Source organism: Schistocerca serialis, chromosome 4 (assembly GCF_023864345.2).
Source record: "Schistocerca serialis cubense isolate TAMUIC-IGC-003099 chromosome 4, iqSchSeri2.2, whole genome shotgun sequence".
NCBI lineage: Eukaryota > Metazoa > Arthropoda > Insecta > Orthoptera > Acrididae > Schistocerca > Schistocerca serialis.
In genome coordinates, this window is record NC_064641.1 from 624,285,318 (window position 1) to 624,309,740 (window position 24,423).

At 40.5% G+C, this 24,423-nt stretch overlaps 1 protein-coding gene across 2 annotated transcripts in view; it reads left to right on the top strand.

The window, feature by feature from the left end:
• The first annotated feature begins 677 nt into the window (after positions 1-677).
• LOC126475432 (protein FAM234A) overlaps positions 678-24,423 on the top strand; it is a 119,936-nt gene continuing 96,190 nt past the window's right edge. Inside the window, exons 1-2 of one of the 2 annotated variants that reach the window (XM_050103282.1) lie at positions 678-855; positions 947-1,112. In XM_050103282.1, coding sequence (XP_049959239.1) covers positions 956-1,112 — 157 coding nt within the window. In that variant the 5' untranslated portion in view covers positions 678-855; positions 947-955. Of the gene's footprint in view, positions 856-946; positions 1,228-24,423 lie in introns of those variants that run through there. The other variant, XM_050103283.1, reaches the window with a different exon arrangement.

Consider the following 24,423-nt stretch of genomic DNA (forward strand, 5'->3'; position numbering starts at 1 on the left):
TCGTCAACGCCGCCACCGCATGCCTGTCTACAAACATATTATTAGCCTTGAGAATAAACTAGGAGGAAATGGAACAGCCCAAGCAGTTATATTAAATGGACCTATATTCTTCCGTGGCTGTAGGGTTAATTTTACACTGGACGTGCCTACTGGAAATTCTGGTAGTGGTTGGTTTACCCTATCGTTCGTTCGTTGTGAATACGCCTCCCTTCAAGGACTTGAATCTTTCGCGATCGAGATGTCATCACCTATAGGCATTGTGGTATCGACCCGAAGACGCAAATTAGACCTAGCTATGTTTATAGTAACATGCCATTTACATTGTAAACACGCTCTTGTAGAAAAGTTAGTAATGATGAAAAAATTCATGTATGAATGAAAGGACTTGGTGTACTGCTCGTCAATGTCTCTCAATTTAATAATTTCCTAAAAGTAATTATTACCAAAATAGATTATGATCATCTCAAAATGATCTTCAAACTAATTTAACAATGATACTAAAATTAGAATAAACCGTATGTTTGTTAACTGTAAATTTAGCTGTGTTTACAACCAATAAGGATAAGCTGGCGGCTTAATATTAGACGAGTGTTGATTAATTGTTATTTAAAGCTTCCCGCGCATTACTTCCCGTAGAACAACATCTCAGGCAAGATTTTAGCGGTGGTGCCATCTGGTATTTGCCGACAGAAATTTAGCGAATGTTTGACATTAAAGGCAATGCGGAATTAGCTGAGCCGCGTTGATTGTTTAAGTATTAGGCGGCGACGTATTATTTGTGTATAGTTTTATTTTTTGGCGCTATGCTGGATGTTCAAAAGAAAATAAATTATTGTTAGCGCCTCGTGTTCTACGGTACTAATCAGAGCTCTCTTACTGTTATGTATCTCAGGAGCTTTATTCTGAAATATTTATATGATTTGTGTGGAATTTCTTTTTATTAAAGAGGCACTAAATGTCCAGCGGTGGATCTGGGCAGGGAGCGTTATATTCTCCCCTTCCCCAATCCATAAGCGACACCGATTCATCAGAGGAGGAACTGGTCAGCATTGTTCATAATGACAGTAAAAAGTTAACAGTTGCCTGCAAAGATATCTCGGAAAAAAGAAACGGTACGTTGCACGCTATCTTTTGTGTGACTAAAGCTCGCTTTTCCATATAACATTTGAGAGAGAAAGTAAGAAGTTAAGAACAGTGGAAGCGTATTATGCTGCACGGAAGTTAAAGGTAAAACATCACAAAAAACCGAACTGGAGAGAAAATAGCTTTGTAGCTTACGCATTTGACCATTAGCTTTGGTAAGGCCCCATCAAAATTAGTAAAGGGAGACTAATATGTTTGAAAAGGCAAACATTACATATTTGGATATGTAAACTTGTATATCAGTATTTTCCCAGTTTTTGTTGCACTACTTGATGGCAGTCCTTTCACTTAAGGCTCAGGGAGCCCGTGTTGCATCCTTATCAAGCTGATTAAGTTCTATAACTCCCAGGATATCAGTGGAACACTAAAGGTTTAAAACAATAATGCATGGACATTGGTAATTATTTTTGCCATTGGCAGTGCCTCTGAGCATTTAAGCATTGCACACTTTCCATAAACGTTATGGTATATTTTCCTGTATCTTTCAGAAACCAAAGTTATTTCCTGCATTTCTGTAGAACATTTCTGACATAGTTTCTTGACCTTTTAGAGAGAGAGAACTGTATTATCTAGAAGTGAAATTTTTGTGTAATTTGTTAGAACACCATAATTATTTAATTGCTTTGAATAAAAGTAGAATGTACAGGTCTTTTTAGCTGACTGTGGTACCAGTAATTTAAAATTGCTGTGGTTACTACTACTGTTGACTTGTTTTGTTTGCTCCTGATTGTTTGGGCTCTGTATCTGTGGTACCAAGTGGATGCTGTAAACTCAGAGAAAAAGGAGCTTCATTTTCTTCAGGAAAAAAAATTGACTCTAACTTCTGTAGTTATGTCTAATAGGTTGTCCTTTCAAGAACATTTCCTGAATACTTTTTCCATTTTAACTATGAGGTTTGCTCTAGTCCATTCATTGGCATCCTGTTTATTAATCAGAATCAGTTGCAGTTGCAATATTGCTGTTTATAGAAATTACCATACTTAGCCTAGATGTTGCTGTATAGTCTGTGAAGTACCCTTAAAATATTGCATTGATTTCCTTACATCTTCCTTAACGACCATTCTAAATACTGTATTCCACCTTTTCAAGTTGAGTACTGTGGTGGTATAGGCTTGATAGTGAGAAGTATGTCATCTTGTTTTGTTTGCCTTGTATTATTAATGTTTAAGGGAGATATATTGAAGAAACGTGAATGTTGTTGACAAAGGCAGTACTTTCAGGAGTTGGACTTAGGTGCTAAAGACCTCTTATTAGATGGCATTAACAGTATTTTAGCCAGTGGAGCCAGTTACATTTGCTAATTGAAGCAACATTGCCATGAACATTGCATTTCTCCATGAGACTAAGAGTAGGATGTGGTACTCACATTTATCTGACTTCAGAGCTATGTACAACAATCTGTAATTTTGGAGCCTATATTTTAATGTAGAATGCAGATCATGGTGCAGATTTGAACTGGTTGCCCACTGTAAGAGCCAGGGCTTTGATATGTCATATAATTATGTTGTTGTTACATGTATGTGCACAGACAGAAGTAGATCAGAACACTGATAGTATTTATTTTCCTTCTGTTATTTTTTTAGATTTTAGTAGCATACTGACCTGCAACATAGCCTATGGTCTAGGTTATGTCAGAAGGCAATGCTTTGATTGTGAATTGGTGAAATCAATACATGGGATGTCATGATAGCAGTTACAATTTTTATGGCATGGTGTTTTTACGTATTGGATTTCATTGAGTGGTTTATGCTGAAATTTTGGTGATATCGTATTTGCCACTGTATCCTACTATCATGTAAATTATCTGCAATCATGAGCAGTACACAGACAGTGGAGAATTTGTTATAACAGATAGTACCACATGAGCTGCTCATTTTGCATGAATATGCTGCATCCGTTATAAGAAATTGCTGTTAAAGTTGAGATGAATCACATCAGCAGCTTATGCACACAGATTATGACAACAAAGGAGCATCATGCACAATGGTAGTAGTACTAAAGTCTGATTATATTTATCCTTATAACCAGCCTATTGTAAGCCTGTTGTCAGTTTTAGGCTTCTTACATATTTTTGATATGTACCAAAAACAACAGAATGACCTGTGTAACATGCTTCTCTAAGGTTGGGAGTGGAATTATGTACTCTGGTGTTGAATATCTCAACAAGCTTCCACCTAGCATAAAACAAGAAATTAAGAATCCCTAACAATTAAAAAAAATACCTTATGAGCCCATCCCCACCTGCAAATTATCTGAATATCTAGATTCAAAGATTGAAAAGTTCTATTAGCAAAATGGCAAGTAGCAGCATCCTCAGAATAGCTGCATGACAAGTGGCAGTATACTGTAAATAGGACTACATATTTACAGAGAAAATATTAAATTACCAGTAGCAGATAAACAAGCTGCCATCTGTTATAACTGAGTAGGCAGTAGCTGTTTCCAAAGTAGCAGGTTTCTTTCTAATTTACTTTATAAAATACAGCAGAAATAGAATTTAGAAGTATGGTGGTAGTTTATTGTTAAGACAGTAACCATGTTACATTTACAAGATTTGCTTGCCTTTTGTTAATGTCTACCTTTATTTGTTTCACAACCCTGAAGGTTCTTCTTCATGTAAAATCTACAGGACTCAGGGAATGTTTGCTGCCTATTTTCAACCACGGTAGTTTTACACTTATTCAGCCATGTTACCAGAGTACTCCTCAGAAGTGGTTAATGTACTGGACTAAGTTTTGGAAGAAGCTGGGTTGAAGTATCTGTGTAGCAAGATTAATGTAGGGTTTCTGCAACCTCTATATATCACTACAAGTGAGTGCTGAGTTGCTCCTCTTCTTCTTCTTCCTTTTTTTTTTTTCCATATCTGAATATAATCTCTTACTCTGTGTCTGTTTGCCTCATTATTGACAGAACATTAAGCATTATCTTTTATTCTTATTCTGTGAAGCAGATTGTTCTGTCATTAAATGGATATTGTCTTGGTGGTGGTGGTCTTCAGTCTAAAAACTGGTTTATGCAGCCTTCCATGCTGCCATATCCTCTGTAAGTCTCTTCGTACCTGAACAGCTTCTGCAACTTACATCCTTTTGTTTCTGTTTATTGTATTCATCTGTTGCTCTCCCTCTTCAATTTTTATCCCTGACCCCAACCTACCCTTCCCTCTAGTATTTAATTGCTGGTCACTTGATGCGTCAGAATGTGTCGTATCAAACCATTCTGTAAGTCAGTTGTGTCATAAATTCCTTGTCTCCCTAGTTCTGTTCAGTACCTTCTTATTAGTAATGTGATCTGATAAGGAACATTAACTTTTCCATCTTGGTTTGCCTGAAATAGAATAAACTGCACCAGGACTGAAGATAGTAAATCTTCTGACTCTAAAAATGTTGTGATAGGTGTAACACATTCTTCAGGCAAATTGTTCATTGTTATCTACTGGATAAAGTTTAAAGGCTTATATCATAAGCTATAGTATGGTTTCATATAATGCAACAAATTTTTTATAGAATATTAGGCTGAAATACTTTGTGGAGCTATTACTGAGATAGCTTTCAAGGGTCACTTCCCCATTATGTTTAGTGAGTACATTTTCTTCTTGTTATTTGTTTATGTGTTCATTTAGTTATGAAACTTTGTGCCAAATTAAAACTGTGTACTGAACCTGAACTTAGACCTGGAACCATGCCTTTTACAGGCAAACCTTGTATCAATTGAACTACAGAGGCATGGCCCACATTCAACTCCTAGCCTCAGTTCTGTCGTTACCTATCTCCTTTAATAGAAACTTTCATACATTGCTGGATTAGCACTTTTTCAAGAAAGGATTACATATGAAATGTCGTAGATTTACAAAAAAGAATGTTTTGTCCGTTACACAAATGGCTGCCTACTGACTAGTTGAGTAATGTAATTAACTAAGATCCTGAAGTCAACTGCACCAGGCACAATCAAAATTATAGCTGACTGGGTTGTATGTAGTTCACAGCAAACAGCTTAATTCTTGCACTGTCAAAGCTTCTTCAATACAAGATTGATATGTTTCATATTTCATTTATTTTAATACTATACTATAACAACAGTTAAGTTTTTGTAATGTTCAGTTTTCTGGGCAGTGAAGAAACAGAAGTACCACTCTTGTGGTCAGTGACTTGTTTCAGCTGTTCCATGGTAAATAGTTAGTTCACATTCATGTTCTGTTCATAATAATTGTGACCTCTTACTGTGATGTGGAATGAGTCAGATGAGTCATTTTCCAATTATAATATGTCGTCTCAGTGGAACAGGAATTATTCTGTGTAGAAGGTGTCATTAAGCAGACATGATTTCATATAGTGTTTGAGGAGTTAATTTTATTATACATTCAGTTGTCTTTATCACTTGGCAGGTGATCAAATATTTTTATGGCTGAGTTCCTCATTCCTTTCTTTGTCACACTAACATGAGTTATGGATAGTGTAAATCATTCATTCTCCCCAGGAGGTACCATTCAGGACACGGAGGGTGTTGAGGGATCGCAGACAGCGAGCGGAAAGATAGGAAATATGGGAGGACCAGCACAGTTTTCTGTCAAACATAAGACCCAAGAATTTAGCGACATCCGAAAACGGAAGGTTGACAGGCCCTAGATGTAAGGAGGGTGGAAGAAACTCCTTACGACGCCAAAAATTAACACAAACGGTCTTACTGGGAGAAAAGCGGAAGCCGGTTTCGATGCTCCAAGAGTGGAGGCGATCGAGACATCCTTGAAGCCGTCGTTCAAGAAGGCTAGTCCGTTGAGAGCTGTAGTAGATCGCAAAATCGTCCACAAAGAGGGAACCTGAGACATCGGGAAGGAGACAGTCCATAATGGGATTTATGGCAATGGCAAACAGTACAACACTTAGCATTTAACACTCAGAAAAACACATTGCATTGTGTATGATTTCAAGACACTTGTGCATATACTACTAAGTGGCTCAGCGTGTCCTGCTGAAATAGCATGATAAAAACTCAAGATAAGTCAACTAAAGGGTACCTCCCCAGTGCAATAATGTTGTGGGTGACTTAATAGAACATTCTGCTTCACTTACTGATGTACCTCATGAATTATTTCTTATTGTGCAGTCAGACCTTAGCATTGATGAATTGAATATATTGTGTTTTATCTAAGTTCATTAAAAGTCCATTTGCAGAGAATCAGCTACTAATTTACATTTTCAACTGTTGAAATTACTTCATTAGGCATGAGTGCAACATTTCCATCATCAGCAGAGAGAACTACTTCTCTTTCTAGGTTACATAATGACAGATCATTTTTATATATTTTACAACAGGAACCAAAGTGGGCCCAGTATTCATCCGTATGATTCATCTGTAGTGATTATTCTTCATTCTGGATTTTCTGTTTCATTGTGTACACTCCCCGAGTTTCTTAATGCTAAACTCTGCATCCTTTTATTGAGATAGGATGAAAACCATTTAGCAGCAAGGTATCTAATACCATAATATTTTAGCTTCTCTGTCGGAATACTGTGAACTGTGCAATCAAATGCTTTTGCCAAGTCACATGAGATACCAGTGGACAGCATTTTCTCATTCACATTTTATATAATCTGACTCGTGAACTGAAAAATAGTATATTTTGTGGAGAGATACTTTTGAAATCAAAATTGAGACTAAATATCTTATGCATACATATTCTTTTTTTCCCAGTACTTTTGAGAAGTATGTGAATAGTGATGTTGTTCAGCAGTTATTAATTTCTGTCTTACTACCATTCTTACAAACGGGTCTGACAATAGCATATTTCAGTCTGTCTGATAATATCTCCTGCGGTAGTGATGTGTTGCATATGTGACTGTTTCCGATATGTGAAGAACAGAATTATAGTACTTTACATGAAGTATTATCAGCTCCATTTGAGTTTTTGATTTTGTAGGAGGTAATTATATTCTTCATTCTTTTTGCAGAATATGGACCAATTGTTATTTTGCTGTATGTGGGATGCGACTCTTCCTATGTACATTCTGTTGTTTGATATCTTGAACTGTCCATGGCAGTCTTCTGAGCTATTTCAAGGAAGTGACTGTTAATATCATACACACTGTCAACTAAAACTTTCTTCATTGTGTTCTGTAGACCTCATCTTAAACAGAACTCTCAGGGATATGGAATAGTCAAGATATACACTGAGGTAACAAAAGTCATGTAATAACGATATGCACATATACAGATGTTGGTAGCATCCCAAACACAAGGTATAAAAGGGCAGTGCATTGGCAGAGATACCATTTGTATTCGTATGATTCATGTGAAAAGGTTTCCGATGTGATTATGGCCACACAAGGGGAGTTAACATACTTTGAATGTTGAATAATAGTTGGAGCTAGATGCAGAGGACATTCCATTTTGGAAATTGTTAGAGAATTCAATATTCTGAGATCCACAGTGTCAAGAGTGTGGTGAGGATACCAAATTTCAGGTATTACTTCCCATCATGACAGTGCAGTGGCCGACAGCCTTCACTTAATGACTGAAAACAGAGGTGTTTGCGCAAGTGTGATCAGTGCTAGCAGACAAGCAACATCCCATGAAAGAACTGCAGAAATCAATGTGGACATGGGACGACAAACGTACGCATTAGGATAGTGTGGAGAAATTTGCCGTTAACGGGCTATGGCAGCAGAAAGCCAATGTGAGTGCCTTTGCGAGCAGCATGACTTTACTTTGTTCGAGATTGATTTGAAGAACATTCTGAACAATTCAAGTGAATGATCTGGTCATTTATAGGATGTAATCAAGAGGTCAATTTGTGCTCAAAATCCTACAATCACAATACTTTCACAATTATGGACGGCTGTAGATGCAGCATGGTTCAATATCTCTGCAGTGGACTTCCAACAACTTGAGTCCATGCCACATTGAGTTGGTGCATTACACCAGGCAAACGGAGGTCCGACATGATATTAGGAGTTATCTGATGACTTTTGTTGTCTCAGTGTACATCAACAGAGAGAAGCATCTGATAGAAAGCACATTGATAATTGTCATTAAACTGCTACATGTACAGCTGTTTGTGTTTATATAGGCTACATTTACTGTATCAAAATGTTATGTCTACATCTACATAGATTCTCCGCAAGCCACCATACAGTGTGTGGCAGAGGGTACCCTGTACCACTGCTTGTCATTTCTTCTCCTGTTCCACTCACAAATAGAGCAAGAGAAAATCAAATGTCTGTAGGCCTCCAATGAGACCTAATTTCTCTCTCTTCTCTTTGTGGTCATTACACGCAGTGTATGTTGGCAGAAGTAGAATCATTCAGCAGTTAGCTTCAAATGCCAGTTCTCTAAATTTTCTCAGTTGTGTTTCTCAAAAAGAATGTCGCCTTCGCTCCAGGAATTCCCATTTGAGCTCTGAAGCATCTGCGTAACACTTGTGTTGTTCGAACCTACCAGTAACAAATCTAGCATCCCTCCCCTGAATTGCTTTAATATCTTCCTTCAGTCCGACCTGGTACGAATCCCGAACATTTTGCCAGTACTCAAGAATAGTCGCACCAACATCCTATATGCAGTCTCCTTTACTGATGAACCAATCTTTCCTAAAATTCTCCTAATAAACCGAAGTCGACCATTCACCTACCGTAGCACAATCGTCACATGCTCGTTCCACCTGATATCACTTTGCAATGTTATGCTCAGATATTTAAACAACTTGACAGTGTCAAGTAGGAGACTAGTAATACTGTATCTGAACATTATAGGTTTGTTCTTCCTTCTCATCTGTATTAATTTATATTTTTCCACATTTAGGACTAGTTGCCGTTCATCACACCGACCATAACTTTAATCTGAGTCATCTTGTAGCTTCCTACAGTCACTCAACTTTGACATGCTACCTATTGTTATGGTAGGTGCTACTTTTCAAAAATAAGCTGTTCCCTCAGTCAGAGTAATTGTCACTAATACTTTGCATTCATCAAGAACACCGGTAGAACTATATGCTGCAAGAATAAATAACTTTTTCAAAGAACTCTACTTCTTATAATGCAACTAACATGAATTTTAAATCTTTGAATCTATAGAACCAGGTAATTTGTAAGACTGACAAAAAATAATTTTAATTTTCTTTTGGTTTTTTAGGGATTCGGAGTTTCTTGTTTTAAGCTGGATGAGAGATTGTTGGAGACATTCACTCCAGAATACAAAACCCCAATCTGTAACCTAGATAACGATGTAGGCTCTGCATGGAAATTATATTTATGTGTTGTATTGTGATTACAAAAATTACAATTAATCTGAATCTGACACCTCATATCAGCAACAGTAAAAATGCAGTGTACTGGGAAATAAGTTTAAGAATTCAACGATGTTTGTGGAAGCCTAAGCAACATGTGCAGTTATTTACTTAACACAATGTACTTGCTTCTCACATGTGCAGACTAAATGTGGCTTGCACTAAAATGTTGTTCGTGAAATATTGAGGCGCTTTGTATTCTTACAGAAAACTCATAGATTTGTGTTACAGGTGTACAGTGTGTTCCTCCTCACTGATTTTTTGTTGTTGACTGTTTTCTGCACTTAATGTAGAAGGATTGCATTAATCTCTTCAAAGGCAATTTAGATGCAATTTGCTAGTGCTGGTAAATCTGTTGGTAACGGTAGTTCGAACACTGAATCTCATATAAAAAAATTATGAAATTAAATTGAGTGAGCAGGAGACCAGGACTGGCATTTTTGACCATTGGCTCCACACACTGTGTTGTGTTTTATTATTCATAAACATTGAGATATACATGAGGTGGTAGCTCCCAGTATCATGTTCAACTTCCTTTTACCCAATGTAGTGCAGCAACTTGGTGTGGCATGGACTCAACAAGTCATTGGAACTGCCGTTCAGAAGTATTGAGCCATGCTGCCTCTATAGCCATCCATAATTGCGAAAGTATTACCTCTGGATGAGTTAGTGCATGAACTGACCTCTTAAGTCCCATAAATGTCAGGTGATTGGCATGGCCAAATCATTTGCTGGAAATTCCATTGTTTGAGCACATGAAGACCATAAATGGCTGCACACGGTCTCCAGATATCCGAACATAAATGGTTAGTCAATGATCAGTTCGGCTGGACCAGTGGAACTAGTCCATTCCAGGTAAATACAGCCCACACCATTATGAAGCCACCATCAGCTTGCACATGCCTTGTTGACAACTTGCGTGCATAACTGCATGGGGTCTGCGCCATCAGCTCTTACCAACTGAAATTGAGGCTCATCTGACGATGCCACTGTTTTCCAGTCTTCTGGGTCCAACCAACATGGTCACAAGTCCATGAAAGGCATTGCAGGCAATATCATGCTCTTAGCAAAGGCACTCACATTGGTCGCCTGCTGCCATAGCCCATTAACACCAAAATTCGCCGCAATGTCCTAACGGATAAATTCATCATATGTCCCATATTGATTTCTGTGGTTATTTTGCACAGTGTTTCTTGTCTGATAGCACTGGCAATGCTGTGCAAACACCTTTGCTCTGTCATTATGTAAGGCCATTGGCCACTGTGTTGTCTGTAGTAAGGGGTAATTACTGAAATTTGGCATTCTTGGCACACACACTTGACACTGTGGATTTTGGAATACTGAACTCTCTAGCGATTTCTGAAGTGGAACATCCCATGCGTCTGTCTCCAACTACCATTCTACGTTCAAGTCTGTTAATTCCTGTCGTGTGGCCATGATGAAATCGGAAACATTTTCACATAAATCACCTGAGCACATATGACTGCTGCACTTATGTGCTGCCCTTTTATACCTTGTGTATGCGATACTACTGCCATCAGTGTATGTGAATATCTCTATCCCACAACTTTTGTCACTTCAGTGTAAGTGAATGGGACCATCATGTTGTTGATGATGACATACTCACAGTTTGTGGCTGTATTATGAAACAATTTTGCAGAACTTTGAGATACGTTTTTTCTGTAATGGTTTCTTCCACAAACAAAAAGGACCATAAACTATAATATTTAAGTTAGCACCGAACACATTTTTAAAAATTGTGAGTTGTAGATTTGTTACACAGTAGTGCGCTATATTTACCCCAGATTCAATCATTGTGTTCTAATTGCAACATTTTGTCACCAAAATCATCCTTTTAATCTGTTAACAAATGTGGATTTTGTAGGAAACTCATTCACATGTGCTCAACCATTCCTTCAGACGTATTTTGCCAGCAACTACTATTGTCCCCCCAGGGGGTCCACAATTCTTTTGTGGATACGTGCGTAGCGAGCACGGGACCCCGAGCTAATGTGGCCCTCCTTCCTTTCCGGACTGCATACCTTCCGTTTTCCACATCCTTCCCTATCCTCCATCTTCGCCCCCTCCCCCCCTCCCCTCACCTCTGCCTCTTTCCTTCCCTTTCTCCCCCTCTGGGAGTATGTTTTGTGCCTACGTCACACGGACGCTCGAAAATGTCACACATTCTTCGCTTTACCTGCTCGCACGCCTTCATCCTTCCTTTGTCCTTCTCTTTTCCTTACCTCTTCTCTCTACCCTTTTCTCCCCTGTGACGTTTGAGACCTCTCTTCTTTCCTTTCCCTTTCTTTGTTTTTCCCTTTCTCTTTTTTCCTCCCTGTGCGTGTCTGAAGGCCGACCCACGCATTTTCATGCATAGCCGGTGATGGGGTAACGTGTAATTCCCCGCCCCGGGTAGACAGGTAGGACACGTACGTACCACCTGGTAATGGCCAAGCCCAGGGAGAGGTGATTACCCGAGCTGATACCTTCCGAAAGTGCTGATTGGTCCTGAGTCTCAGCCACAGACAGTCCTTCCATCGTTGCCACAGTTCCTTGTTGTTTCTCGGTCTGACGAAGGTCATGACTTCTCCACGGTCAACCCTTTCATTATTCAGAAAGGTGTCAACGCAATTGCAGGTCCTGTAAAGTCTTGTTCCAGATTACGAAATGGCACTTTGTTGTTAGAAACAGTCAGTGTCCTCCACGCAGAAAAACTGCTACGTACTTCACTGCTACACACATTCCCTGTCCAGGTGGAAGCACACCGCACTTTAAATTCATCACGTGGTGTCGTTTATACAGGCTCCCTCGACAGATTGTCCGACGAGGAAATTCATCACTACCTGTCTGACCAGGGCGTAATGGCTGTTCATAGAGTCATGAAAAGGGTTGACACAAACATCATTCCAACCCGTACTGTCTTCTTGACATTTGACAAAGTTCAACTCCCATCGAAAATCAAAGCGGGCTATGAGATAATTTCCATTCGCCCTTACATCCCAAACCCTACGCGTTGCTATCAGTGTCAGCGGTTCAATCACACCAGCCAGTCCTGTTCCAATCCGGCCAAATGTGTTACGTGTGGCAAGGATGCCCATGAGGGTGCTTGTCCACCTCCATCCCCTCATTGCATCAACTGTATGGGTGACCACTCTGCTTCCTCTCGTGATTTCCCCATTTTTAAAGAAGAAAAGCTCATTCAGGAAATCAGAGTGAAGGAAAAGGTGTCGACCTTTGCTGCTCGAAAATTATTCACCAGTCGAAAGCCCACTGTGCCTCAGACAGGAAAATACAGCACTGTCCTTGCCGGCCAGCGCAAAGATTGCCCATTCAACCTCCCCACTTTCGCCTGCTCACTCTATGGCTCACCCTTCATCGGGTTCTGCTAAATCTCGATCCCAAAAGTCAGACACCAAGACTTCGAAAAAAGAGCATACTCGTGAAGATTTTTTTACGTACCCCAACTTCACAACTATCGGTTCCTCCTTCATATAAACATCATGTTTCCAAGAAGGCTACTAAGAAACCCAGTTCCTCTCCTTCTCCACCAAGACGTGTCTCATCTACAGCACCACCTGGCAGTTACCGGCCTCGGCCGTCTTCTGTGTCACCGAGGCGCACTGCTGGCGGCCGATCAACCGGCCGATCGCTGGTGGCAGGAGCTACTCCTGAACAACCTATGGATAAGGATCTTGTGCCTTCGGCTGAAAGCCGTTCCATGCTGTCGGTCGCAAGCTCTGAGCAGTCATTGAGTTGACGGCAACCTTGGTCCCATCCCTCCATTTTCTGTTCACGCTATGTCCATTATCCACTGGAATATCCACAGCATTCGAGCCAATCGGGATGAATTGTCGATCCTCTTACGATCCTACTCACCGGTCATCTTCTGTCTTCAGGAGACAAAGCTGCGTCCCCACGACCGCTTTGTTCTCCCCTATTTTCAGTCCATCTGATTTGATTTCCCCTCTGTTGAAGGCACTCCAGCACATGGAGGACTTATGATTCTTCTCGATGATACTCTCCATTATCACCCAGTCCCCTTAAACACTTCCTTCCAAGCTGTCGCTGTCTGTCTTTCCCTTTCTGGATACACCTTTTCTCTTTGTACTGTATACATTCCATCATCTACACCAATGGCATGAGCTGATCTCCTTCATCTTCTTGGTCGGTTTCCACCCCCCTATTTGCTGGTTGGGGACTTCAATGCCCACCACCTGCTTTGGGGATCTCCACATCCTTGTCCGCGTGGCTCACTATAGCTAGATGTCTTCCACCAAGCAGATCTCGTTTGCCTCAACACTGGGGACCCTACATATTTGTCTGCCTCCACGACAAATTTCTCTCATTTGGACCTTTCAGTCGGTACTGTTCGGCTAGCTTGACGCTTCGAATGGTTCCCCCTTGATGATACACACTCAAGTGACCACTTTCCATGTGTCCTTAGACTGCAGCCTCAACTGCCATATATGCGCCCGCGACACTGGAAGTTTGCCCAAGCCGATTGGACACTTTTTTCGTCTCTAGCGACATTCGATGACCGTCACTTTTGTAGCATCGACGATGAGGTCACACATATTCTTACAGCTGCGGAACGTTCAATACCATGCTCCTCCGAATTGCCCCGGCACCCCCCAGTTCCTTGGTGGAACGAGGAATGCTGTGACACAATACGTGAGCGGCGACGAGCTCTTCGCATTTTCCGCCACTATCCTACTTTGGCCAACTCTATCCACTATAAGCAGTTCCGTGCACGATGCCGTCGCGTCATCCACGATAGCAAAAAGGCAAGCTGGACCTACTTTACTAGCTCATTTAACACCTTCACTCCCTCCTTGGAAGTTTGGAGTCGGATTCGACGGTTATCTGGCACGCCTAGTTTCTCCCCGGTCTCCGGGCTCACTGTCGCGCATGATACGTTAGTGGACCCCATCGCAATTTGTAACTCATTGGGTCAACACTTTGCTGAGATTTCAAGCTCTTCAAATTACCCGCCAGCATTTCTCCCGAAGAAACGTGCAGCGGAAGTGCAACCTCTTCGTTTCTCCTCTCAAAATCGCGAAAGCTATAATACTGTTTTCTCCATGCAGGAACTCCAACATGCACTCTCTTCTTCTCGCTCCTCCGCCACAGGACCAGATGGTATCCACATCCAAATGTTGCTGCATTTATCAAACCATAGTCTGTGTTACCTCCTTCGCGTTTATAATCGAATTTGGACTGACAGTACCTTTCCCAGACGATGGCGGGAAGCTATCGTCGTTCCTTTTCCGAAACCTGGAAAGGACAAACATCTCCCCTCTAGCTATCGCCCCATTTCTCTCATGAGTAGTGTAGGTAAGGTTTTGGAGCGAATGGTGAATTGCCGTTTAGCTTGGTGGCTGGAGTCCCGCAGTCTTTTAACACCTGCCCAATGCGGTATCAGAAAGCATTGTTCTCCAGTTGACCATCTTGTTGCTCTCTCCACTTATATCATGAACAATTTTCTCCGGAAACGCCAAACAGTAGCAATATTTTTTGATCTGGAGAGAGCATACGATACCTGTTGGAGGACAGGCATCCTCCGCACACTGTTCTCGTGGGGCTTTCGAGGTCGGCTGCCCCTTTTTCTTCGCGAATTTATGGCAGAGTGCACATTTCAAGTGCGGGTGAACACTACTCTCTCCCGTACTTTCTCCCAAGAAAACGGGGTACCGCAGGGCTCCGTGCTAAGTGTTGTACTGTTTGCCATTGCCATAAATCCCATTATGGACTGTCTCCTTCCCGATGTCTCAGGCTCCCTCTTTGTGGATGATTTTGCGATCTACTACAGCTCTCAACAGACTAGCCTTCTTGAACGACGTCTTCAAGGATGTCTCGATCGCCTCCACTCTTGGAGCATCGAAACCGGCTTCCGCTTTTCTCCCAGTAAGACCGTTTGTGTTAATTTTTGGCGTCGTAAGGAGTTTCTTCCACCCTCCTTACATCTAGGACCTGTCAACCTTCCGTTTTCGGATGTCGCTAAATTCTTGGGTCTTATGTTTGACAGAAAACTGTGCTGGTCCTCCCACATTTCCTATCTTTTGGCTCGCTGTCTGCGATCCCTCAACACCCCCCGTGTCCTGAATGGTAACTCCTGGGGAGCGGACTGAGTGGTCCTTCTTCGCCTCTATCACGCCTTAGTGTGCTCAAAATTGGACTATGGAAGCACAGTTTACTCCTCTGCTCAGCCGTCTATTCTTCGGCATCTCGACTCTATCCACCACTGTGGATTACGCTTAGTGTCTAGAGCTTTTTACATCAGCCCTGTGGAAAGCCTTTATGCTGAGACTGCTGAACCTCCGCTGTCCAATCGGCAAGCAGTCCTTCTGAGTCGTTATGCCAGCCATCTGTCTTCCATGCCTGCTAATCGGGCCCATGACATTTTTTTCGACGCCTCCTTGGATGTAGGGTATGCTGGCCGCCCTTCTTCCCTACTACCACCAGGAGTCCGCTTCCGTCAACTGCTCCATTCTCTTTCCTTCCACTTTCCTAAAACCACCTTGACATTTTGGTGTAGAGCACCCCCTTGGCTCCGTCGCTGGACCTGCCTGCTCCGTGATCTTTGTCAAATTCCCAAGGATGGTACCCCTTCACTTGTTTATCGTCGGGCATTTGCTGCTCTATGTGCACAAATGAAGGAAGCCACATTTATTTACACTGATGGCTCGAAAACATCGTTAGGTGTAGGGAGTGCCTATATTGTTGGCGACACCCCAAATTGATTTCGGCTTCCCGACCAGTGTTCGGTTTATACTGCGGAGCTTTACGCTATTCTCCAGGCTGTCCAATACATCCGTCGCCATCAGCGGATACAGTATGTTATCTGTTCAGATTCTCTCAGCTCTCTCCTCAGTCTCCAAGCTCTGTACCCTGTCCACCCTCTGGTCCACCGGATTCAGGACTGCCTCCGCTTGCTCCACTTGGGGGGCACCTCTGTGGTGTTCCTCTGGATCCCAGGACACATTGGTATCTGTGGAAATGAGGCGGCCGATATAGCGGCCAAGGCAGCAGTCTCTCTTCTTCAGCCAGCTATTCGCACGATTCCCTTCGCCGATCTACGGAGTGTTTTATGTCGTCGTGTTACTCTTTTATGGCACGCACATTGGTCGACACTTCCCAATAATAAATTGCGGGAAGTGAAAGCTCTTCCCTGTACATGGACCTCTTCCTCCCAAATGCGTCGTCGGGAGGAGGTAATTTTAACTAGACTCCGGATAGGGCACTGTCTTTTTAGCCATCGACATCTTTTAAGTGGTGATCCTCCCCCACTCTGTCCCCACTGCTCTCATCTGTGGACAGTAAGGCACCTTTTACTTGAGTGCCCCTATTTTACTCCGTTGCGCATCCGTCTACAGCTGTCACCTGAAATATCGTCCATTTTAGCAGATGACCCGCGCTCAGCCGATCACGTTCTCGAGTTTATTAGTGCCAGTGAGATGACATCAGTCATTTGACGCTCTTTTTGGGGACAACAACCCTCTTCTTTAGTGGTTTTTTAAGCTTTCCTTCTATTTTTAGTTTCTCCATTTTTTTGAGTTTCTTTCCCATTTCTGCCTTTTCCTAAGTCACAGACTGGGCGCTAATGACCGTAGCAGTTTTGCGCCCTACAACCATAGCAAAAAACAAACAAAAAACTACTATTGTCAGATAGCATTGACAGTTGGTGCATATTTGTGAAATTGCATTCTAAAGTGACTCACCAGTGCTACAGACTGATGTAAATAAAATGCAAATACAACATAAGTTTCCCATTACCTGTTGCCATTTTTATTAACACCTAACAGGTGTAGCCTATACTGGTTGTAGAAAAAGTGAAAACTCCTGCAACAAACAAATATTTTTAAGCTCCACAGGATGACTGCAACATTGTGTAAAAAATATCTCTGCAGTACATTGAAACAACTTCATTCATTTATAATGATCCTGTAGTTACTTTATATTGTATTAGTAAACTTACTCGCAGATTGTGACTTCATTTGACATGAGCTGTATTAAGTATAGATATACAGTCTATTAGGGACACATTTTGCCTGTGCTTGCCCAACAGGACTTTCATTTGCGAGATCACATATAATTTTATTTTTGAAGTATAATTAGTAAAAATCAGATTTTTAGTTTGTCAGGAAGATGAGCATTGAAAATTAGTCTATATTCTATTGAAGATGATCCATACACATTGCCTTGGTGGGCAGCTTGCATGCCTGAATGATACTGATAGCCTGATAGATGCAACCAAATTGTATAGGTATCGGTGGAGATACCAGAGTTTAAACATCCGGTACCTCAAGAGGGATAGCAGCCTTCTCAGTAGTCGCTGGGGCAAGTCTGGATGGTAGACTGATATAGTCTTGTAACATTAGCCAACATGTCCTTGTTCTTCTGTGTGATTTAATGTTGATGGCATCCTCATGGGTAAAATATTCCAAAGGTAAAATGGTCCTCCAAAAGGGGGGGAGGGGGGGGGGGGTGTTGATCATCAGGAAAAAGAAATCTGACATTCTTTGGGTCAGGGCATTGTGTATTATATCCCTGAACTGGATGTCAGGTTAGATAATATAAGAAGAGAAATGGATAGTTTGAAGTTAGATATAGTGGATATTAGTAAAGTGCAGTGGTAGGAAGAACAGGAGGAAATATCTTGGGCTTCATAAAGCAGCTAAAAGTAGTTTTAATAAGATTATGCAGATTTAACTGGAGAATCATTGTTTGCAGTGACTTTAATGTTGATTTCCTCTCGGACAGTACTGATTGAGGGCACTCAAAATTGTTCATGTCTAGCTTTCAATCATTTTTTACTGTAGAATTCCCAACAGGGATGGAAGGGCATAGTGCAACAATTATTAACAATTAATTTTTAACACTACAACTTACAGTGATTTAACTGTGCAACCAATAGGTAGTGATTCATCTGAACTTGATGGTCAAATTTTAACAATTAAATTTACTGTCAAGGTATATACAGGCCGTAGGAAAAAAATAGAGTATTGCAGAATCATTATAAACTAGCCAGTGGCGATACATTTCCAAAGCACTTTGAGTACAGTTTTCCCCTAATATAAAGACAGACAGAATTGAAGAGAAGCAAGGATAAGAGTGGCTAACTCATTGGGTTAAAGTATCATATGCTGGGAAGAGAGAGCTTTGCATAATTCAGAGAACATGAATAGGAGTAAAGAAGACCATTCACCAAATAGGAGAAGTACTGAGTTGCCAACAGGCACACTCAAAAGAAAATGAAGCTTTTGGAATAAATGCTTTGACAATGCAAAGTACAAACACACACACAAACGCACACTCTCTGTAATCCTCTATTGCATCAAAGGACTTATTCTGAAAGCTAGAAAGTTTTCATTCTCTTTTGTGTGTACATGTCAGTGACTCAAAGCTACTATTCAGTGGGGGCTCATTTGCTCATTTGCTGAGGAGGCTACAGCTTTTTTCGATGTAGCAGCTTTCTCTCTAATTTACTTGGTTGAATTTACGTCAAAAACATGAATAGCAGTAAGAAGTATAGTGATACTTTGCTGTTAATATAGTGTAGACATGAAGTTTCTACAATTTCGTTATCTTTTGTTTATGCATGTCTTGACTTGTTCCACATCCCTGAAGGTTCTCGGTCATGATGGTATCTACAGATCATGATGAATGATTAACTGAAAAGGGCTTCTGATTTGGTGTGTACAGAGCTGTCAACAGAAAATCGAATAGGGGTGATGCTGGAGTGGGTCTAATGATAAAATGAATGTAGGTGATATATTATGAACAGCATGGTGAACACATTATTTCAGTGGGTGTTCGCAGTTTTTGGAAAAAGGGACCGATGGCCCTAGCAGTCTGGTCCCTTTGTTCCCACCATCCATCCAACCAACCAACATTATTTCAGACAATTTAGAGACATCAATAATTGGCACCACATTAGTAAAAGTTTGTATGCCCAATAGCTCTGCAGGGAATGAAGAGATTGAAAGAATGTATAATCAGATGGGAAAAATTAATCATCATCGGTTTTCCAATCCAATTGCCAAGGTGTGTCTTATGAGTGCTCTCAACTTGGGTCTGTCGATATAGCGTAACTTTCTCACTACTGTTTCCTTTGCAACTCCTTCACTTGGTCCAGCCATCTCTTCTTCTACCAATCACATTTGTGTTTATCCATTGTTTTGCCAACCTTCCCTCATTCATTCATTTGACAAGGCGAAACCATCTCAAATGGGTCCATGTTACTTTTTCTTTCAAGGATGTGTACACTCTAGCTTCTTCCCACTTTTGGACACTGTCTATGAGCTGACACTCAGCACTGTTACATGTCGTGTATTACTCACAAAAGCTTTCTTGAGAGTGAAAAGCCCTCATATCCATACCTAACTCACTAGCATTGTTGGGAGAGCTGAGAGTTCTGTACGAGTGCTGAGCGACCATATTGCATCCAGTTTTTTCGCTACCACATCTTGGTAATATATTTTGCTGTAGTCACACACACATCAAATGAAAATACTCAGGAAAATGCATGTTTTGAGCTGTAATTTGTGACCATGGCGTGTTTCTGAGAAAATAAATTGCTTATTTTACCTCCTAAACGAACAGCATGAGCAGATAGTTGATTTTGAAAGTCCACAACTTAAACAATGCAATACAGCAAAGACCTTATAAACACACCAGAAGCATATTATATAGAATTAATATACGGAAATTAAAATAACGGAAAAGAATTGTTATTGAGGAGATTCGATCCTATGTGAATATGAATGACAGTTTAGTGTGTTATCCATCACGCCACATAGACACTGCATGTATTTGCTCTACAGACGTGTACTGGACTTTGGGGGGGGGGAGGGGGGCTGTTGAGACTACTGTCACTAATGATATATGTGGTGAAGAGAATGTCAGTGATGTGTTGACAAAAAAAGTGATGAAAGCTGCCAGGAAGTAGACTCACAACGAAGTTATGCTTTAATTAGTTTGTACGAAGGAAAGCCGGTTTTATGTATAGTTACTGGACTAAGAGAACCAAGATAGAAAGCCAAAGTTTGCTGGCTACAGTTTTCAACAGCTCCTCAGAAGAAATTTTGCTAAATAACCACAATTTTAGGAATATGGCACAGTAGTTTTATAACGTAGATGAATTAACGTTGTGAAACAAGTGAAATTATGAGGGTTGTTCAGTAAGTAAGGCAACACATTTTTTACTGAAAGCAGATTGTTTTTATTCAGAATTCCAATACACCATATTATTCCCCTCTCCTTTGGTTCCAAACCCTTATTTTTCAATACAATCTCCATTCAATGCAATGGCCGTATGCCACCTGCTTCACTGCCAGGTCTCCTTAAAGATTCTGCAAGCACCTATGAATATCTGTGATGCTCTACTTTCCTGCCAAAAGATACTCAATGACAGCTCTCTGCTTAGAACGCATCTCCAATACAGACACAATTTTTAAGGCTACATAAGTGCCACCACCTATTGGAACTTCATGAAACTATAAAGGGTAAAGTGGGAATGTTCCACATTGTCCCACAACATATTTCACATTTTTTCAACCGAAATTGGCCAAGGAAATAAAACCCCTTTTTCATTACTTATTGAACATCCATCATTTGTTTGAAAGTAATTGTTTTGTAATGTGGAAAATTGCCATTAAACTTCAAGAATTAAAGCTATATATACAACACTTTATGATGTGGTATTTACTGATTATATTACACACTGAAGAACCAAAGAAACTGGTACACATGCCTAATATCATGTAGGGCCCCTGCGAAAGTGCCGTAACACAACATGGCAAGGACTTGACTAATGTCTGAAGTAGTGCTGGAGGGAATTGACACCATGAATCCTGCAGGGCTGTCCATAAATCCATGTGAGTACAGGGGGGGGGTTGAGATCTCTTCTGAACAGCATGTTGTAAGGCATCCCAGTTATGCTCAATAATGTTCATGTCTGGGGAGTTTGGTTGCCATGGGAAGTGTTTAAACTCAGAAGAGAGTTCCTGGAACCACTGTGTCGCAATTGTAGACGTGTAGGGTGTTTCATTGTCCTGCTGGAATTGCCCAAGTCCATCGGAATGCACAATGGACATGAATGGATGCAGGTGATTAGACAGGATGATTATGTACATGTCATCTATCAGTCATATCTAGACATATCAGACGTCCCATACCACTCCAACTGCACATGCCCCACACCATTACAGAGCTTCCGCCAGCTTGAACAGTCCCCTGCTGACATGCAGGGACCATGGATTCATGAGGTTGTCTCCATACCTGTACATGTCCATCTACTTGATACAATTTGAAATGAGACTCGTCCAACCAGTCAACATGTTTCCAGTCATCAACAATCCAGTGTTGGTGTTGACTGGCCCAGGCAAGGTGTAAAGCTTTGTGTCATGCAGTTGTGAAGGGTTCACCAGTGGGCCTTCAGCTCCAAAAACCCATATCGATGCTGTTTTGTTGAATGGTTCACATGCTGACACTTGTTGATGGCTCAGCATTGAAATATGCAGCAATTTGTGCAAGGGTTGCACTTCTGTTACGTTTAATGATTCTTTTCAGTTGTCGTTGGTCCTGTTCTTGCAGGATCTTTTTCTGGCTTCAGCGATGTCAGAAATTTGATGTTTTACTGGATTCCTGATGTTCAGAGTACACTCATGAAATGAAATGGTTGTATGGGAAAGCCACACTTCATCGCTCCCATGGAGATGCTCATGTGTCAACTATACCACCACATTCAAACTCACTCACATCTTGATACCCTCCCATTTTAGCAGCAGTAACCGATCTAACAACTTCGCCAGACACTTTTTGTCATATATAGGCATTGCCGACCGCAGCACCGTTTTGTGCCTGTTTGCTTATCTCTGAATTTGAATACACATGCCTATACCAGTTTCTTTGGTGCTTCAGTGTAATATTGGGTGCTGAGAACAGTCTTTCAGGCATTTATGAGTTGTTCCTTAAGTCAGTTCAAGTAAAAATGTTCAAATACATGTATGTCTGGAAATGTTTCATCTATCAAATATCTGCCCTATTTGGTTTTTGAAACAGTGTGGGTAACAAGATGAAATCTGGTGTAATGTTATTTCATGGTAATTGTTACTTTACCAAATATTAAAGAGATCAACATATCTGATGACTGAAATCTTTGTGTCACAAACAGTCTGTCTTCAACACTAATGGATTTATGCATAATGATGTCCTGGTTGACAGTTTTTAGGTCCAATTATAAGGAGTATTTCTTTTATCTCCATGCTGTCAGTCTCATAAAATTTTGATATTTTTGGAGCTGTTACATGGCAAGCTTTACAATGAGATTCTTGATCCTTCAAAATAATCATCATGCTCTCTATTCCACTATCTTATCCAACATGAACATGTGTTTTTTTTTTTTTTTTTTTTTTTTTTTTTTTTTTTTTTTTTTTTTTTTTTTTTTTGCCACTTAAGGCATTAAAACTGCAGCTGCAGCCTGGTGCTCTTCCCTTTCCCACACATAACTATGACTGAAAAATCTCAGAGAAAGTGATATTTCAGCCCTGAAAGGCCTCCATCCTTCTGTGCATAAACACTTCTGACATCTGCTTCCACAAGACTCACACACTTACAGAAAGTACTCACAGGTAACTAACAGTAAAAATTCTCATACAGTGTAAATAATTCTGTGATTACTATCTGAGATTGACAAAAGGTGTGAGAGCAAAAACCTCTAACATGTACCCCTGCCCTTACAAGAGAAAGTGGTTACATCATTGTGGTCTTCCCCTGCAGTGCTGTATGGATTTTCAAAATAGGAGTTTGTGATCTTCCGTATTTCTGTCTTTTCCCTGACTGTGTTGCCGTCTGGCTTTTCTATCACTTTTATGTATTCATTGCCTCTTCTTATATTTTTTATTGTTCAGTATAGTAGTTTATGAAATTAATCCAAGCTTTCTGTTTTCTTCGACCACAGTTCTTTTTACTTTTAGATTCTGATTTTTTTAATGTCTACTGTAATTCATTTACTCTGTAAATTTCTTCTACTACCCTTTTGCATTTCTTTATCTCTGGATTCATTTTTTTCCTCTTTCACAGCACTCGTCACCCTATCATTCCACCAAAAAGTTTCTTTTATTTTCTTGCTTGTTTTACCACTTACTTGTGCTGCAGCTCCAGTAATGCTTTCTTTGAATCCAGTCTGGTCAACCAACTTGTTTATCTTTCTTCCTCAGTTTGCATGCCTTTATTTTTGGTTTCCAGTATTTCTAAGGTCTGTGAACTTCAATGTGATTCATTGTTGCAAGTAGCAATCTGTCAACATGGTGTAGACTTTCACTTGATATAACTCTGAATGCACATATGATCTTCCCTGCTTCATTGTGTAATATGATGTAATTGGTCACAGTTTTAGATCCTCAATTCCAACTATATATTGTTAGTCTCTGACTTAACTGTTTCTGGAATCTTTTCAGTCTACACCTTACATATTGATCTAGAAGGATTTCATCTTGTGGGTTGCTGTTGCCATGGTGATGTGGACCCAGTACATTTTCATATCGAGGTCTGTGTGATTCAACATCGATACTCAGATCTCCCATTATAATTAAATTTTCTTCTCTTGCTGTAGCTTCTAAATCAGTTGTTCTTTTTCTTCTTCACTACAGCCTATCTATGGGGCATATGGCTGAACAGTTATCAGCACTCTCTTGTTAAGTGATATGTGCAGTTTAATAATTCTTTAATTCATGTATGTTACCTCTCTAGTAACATCTCTTCCTTTTTTTAATACAAAACATACACCATTTTTGGCTTCAGTTTTTTGGCCACTCCAATGTAGTTTACATCTGTTCCTTAGTTTTGTTATTCCTCTACCTTTCCACTTCGTCTCATTCATATCAGGGTACAGAGGTTTCTCCTTTACATACATCTATCAGTTCTTCAGTTTTACCAGTCAGGATGAGGATATTCAGTTGTTCCAGTCTGATGTTTAAGGCAGGAAAAAAAATATTAACTGTCTG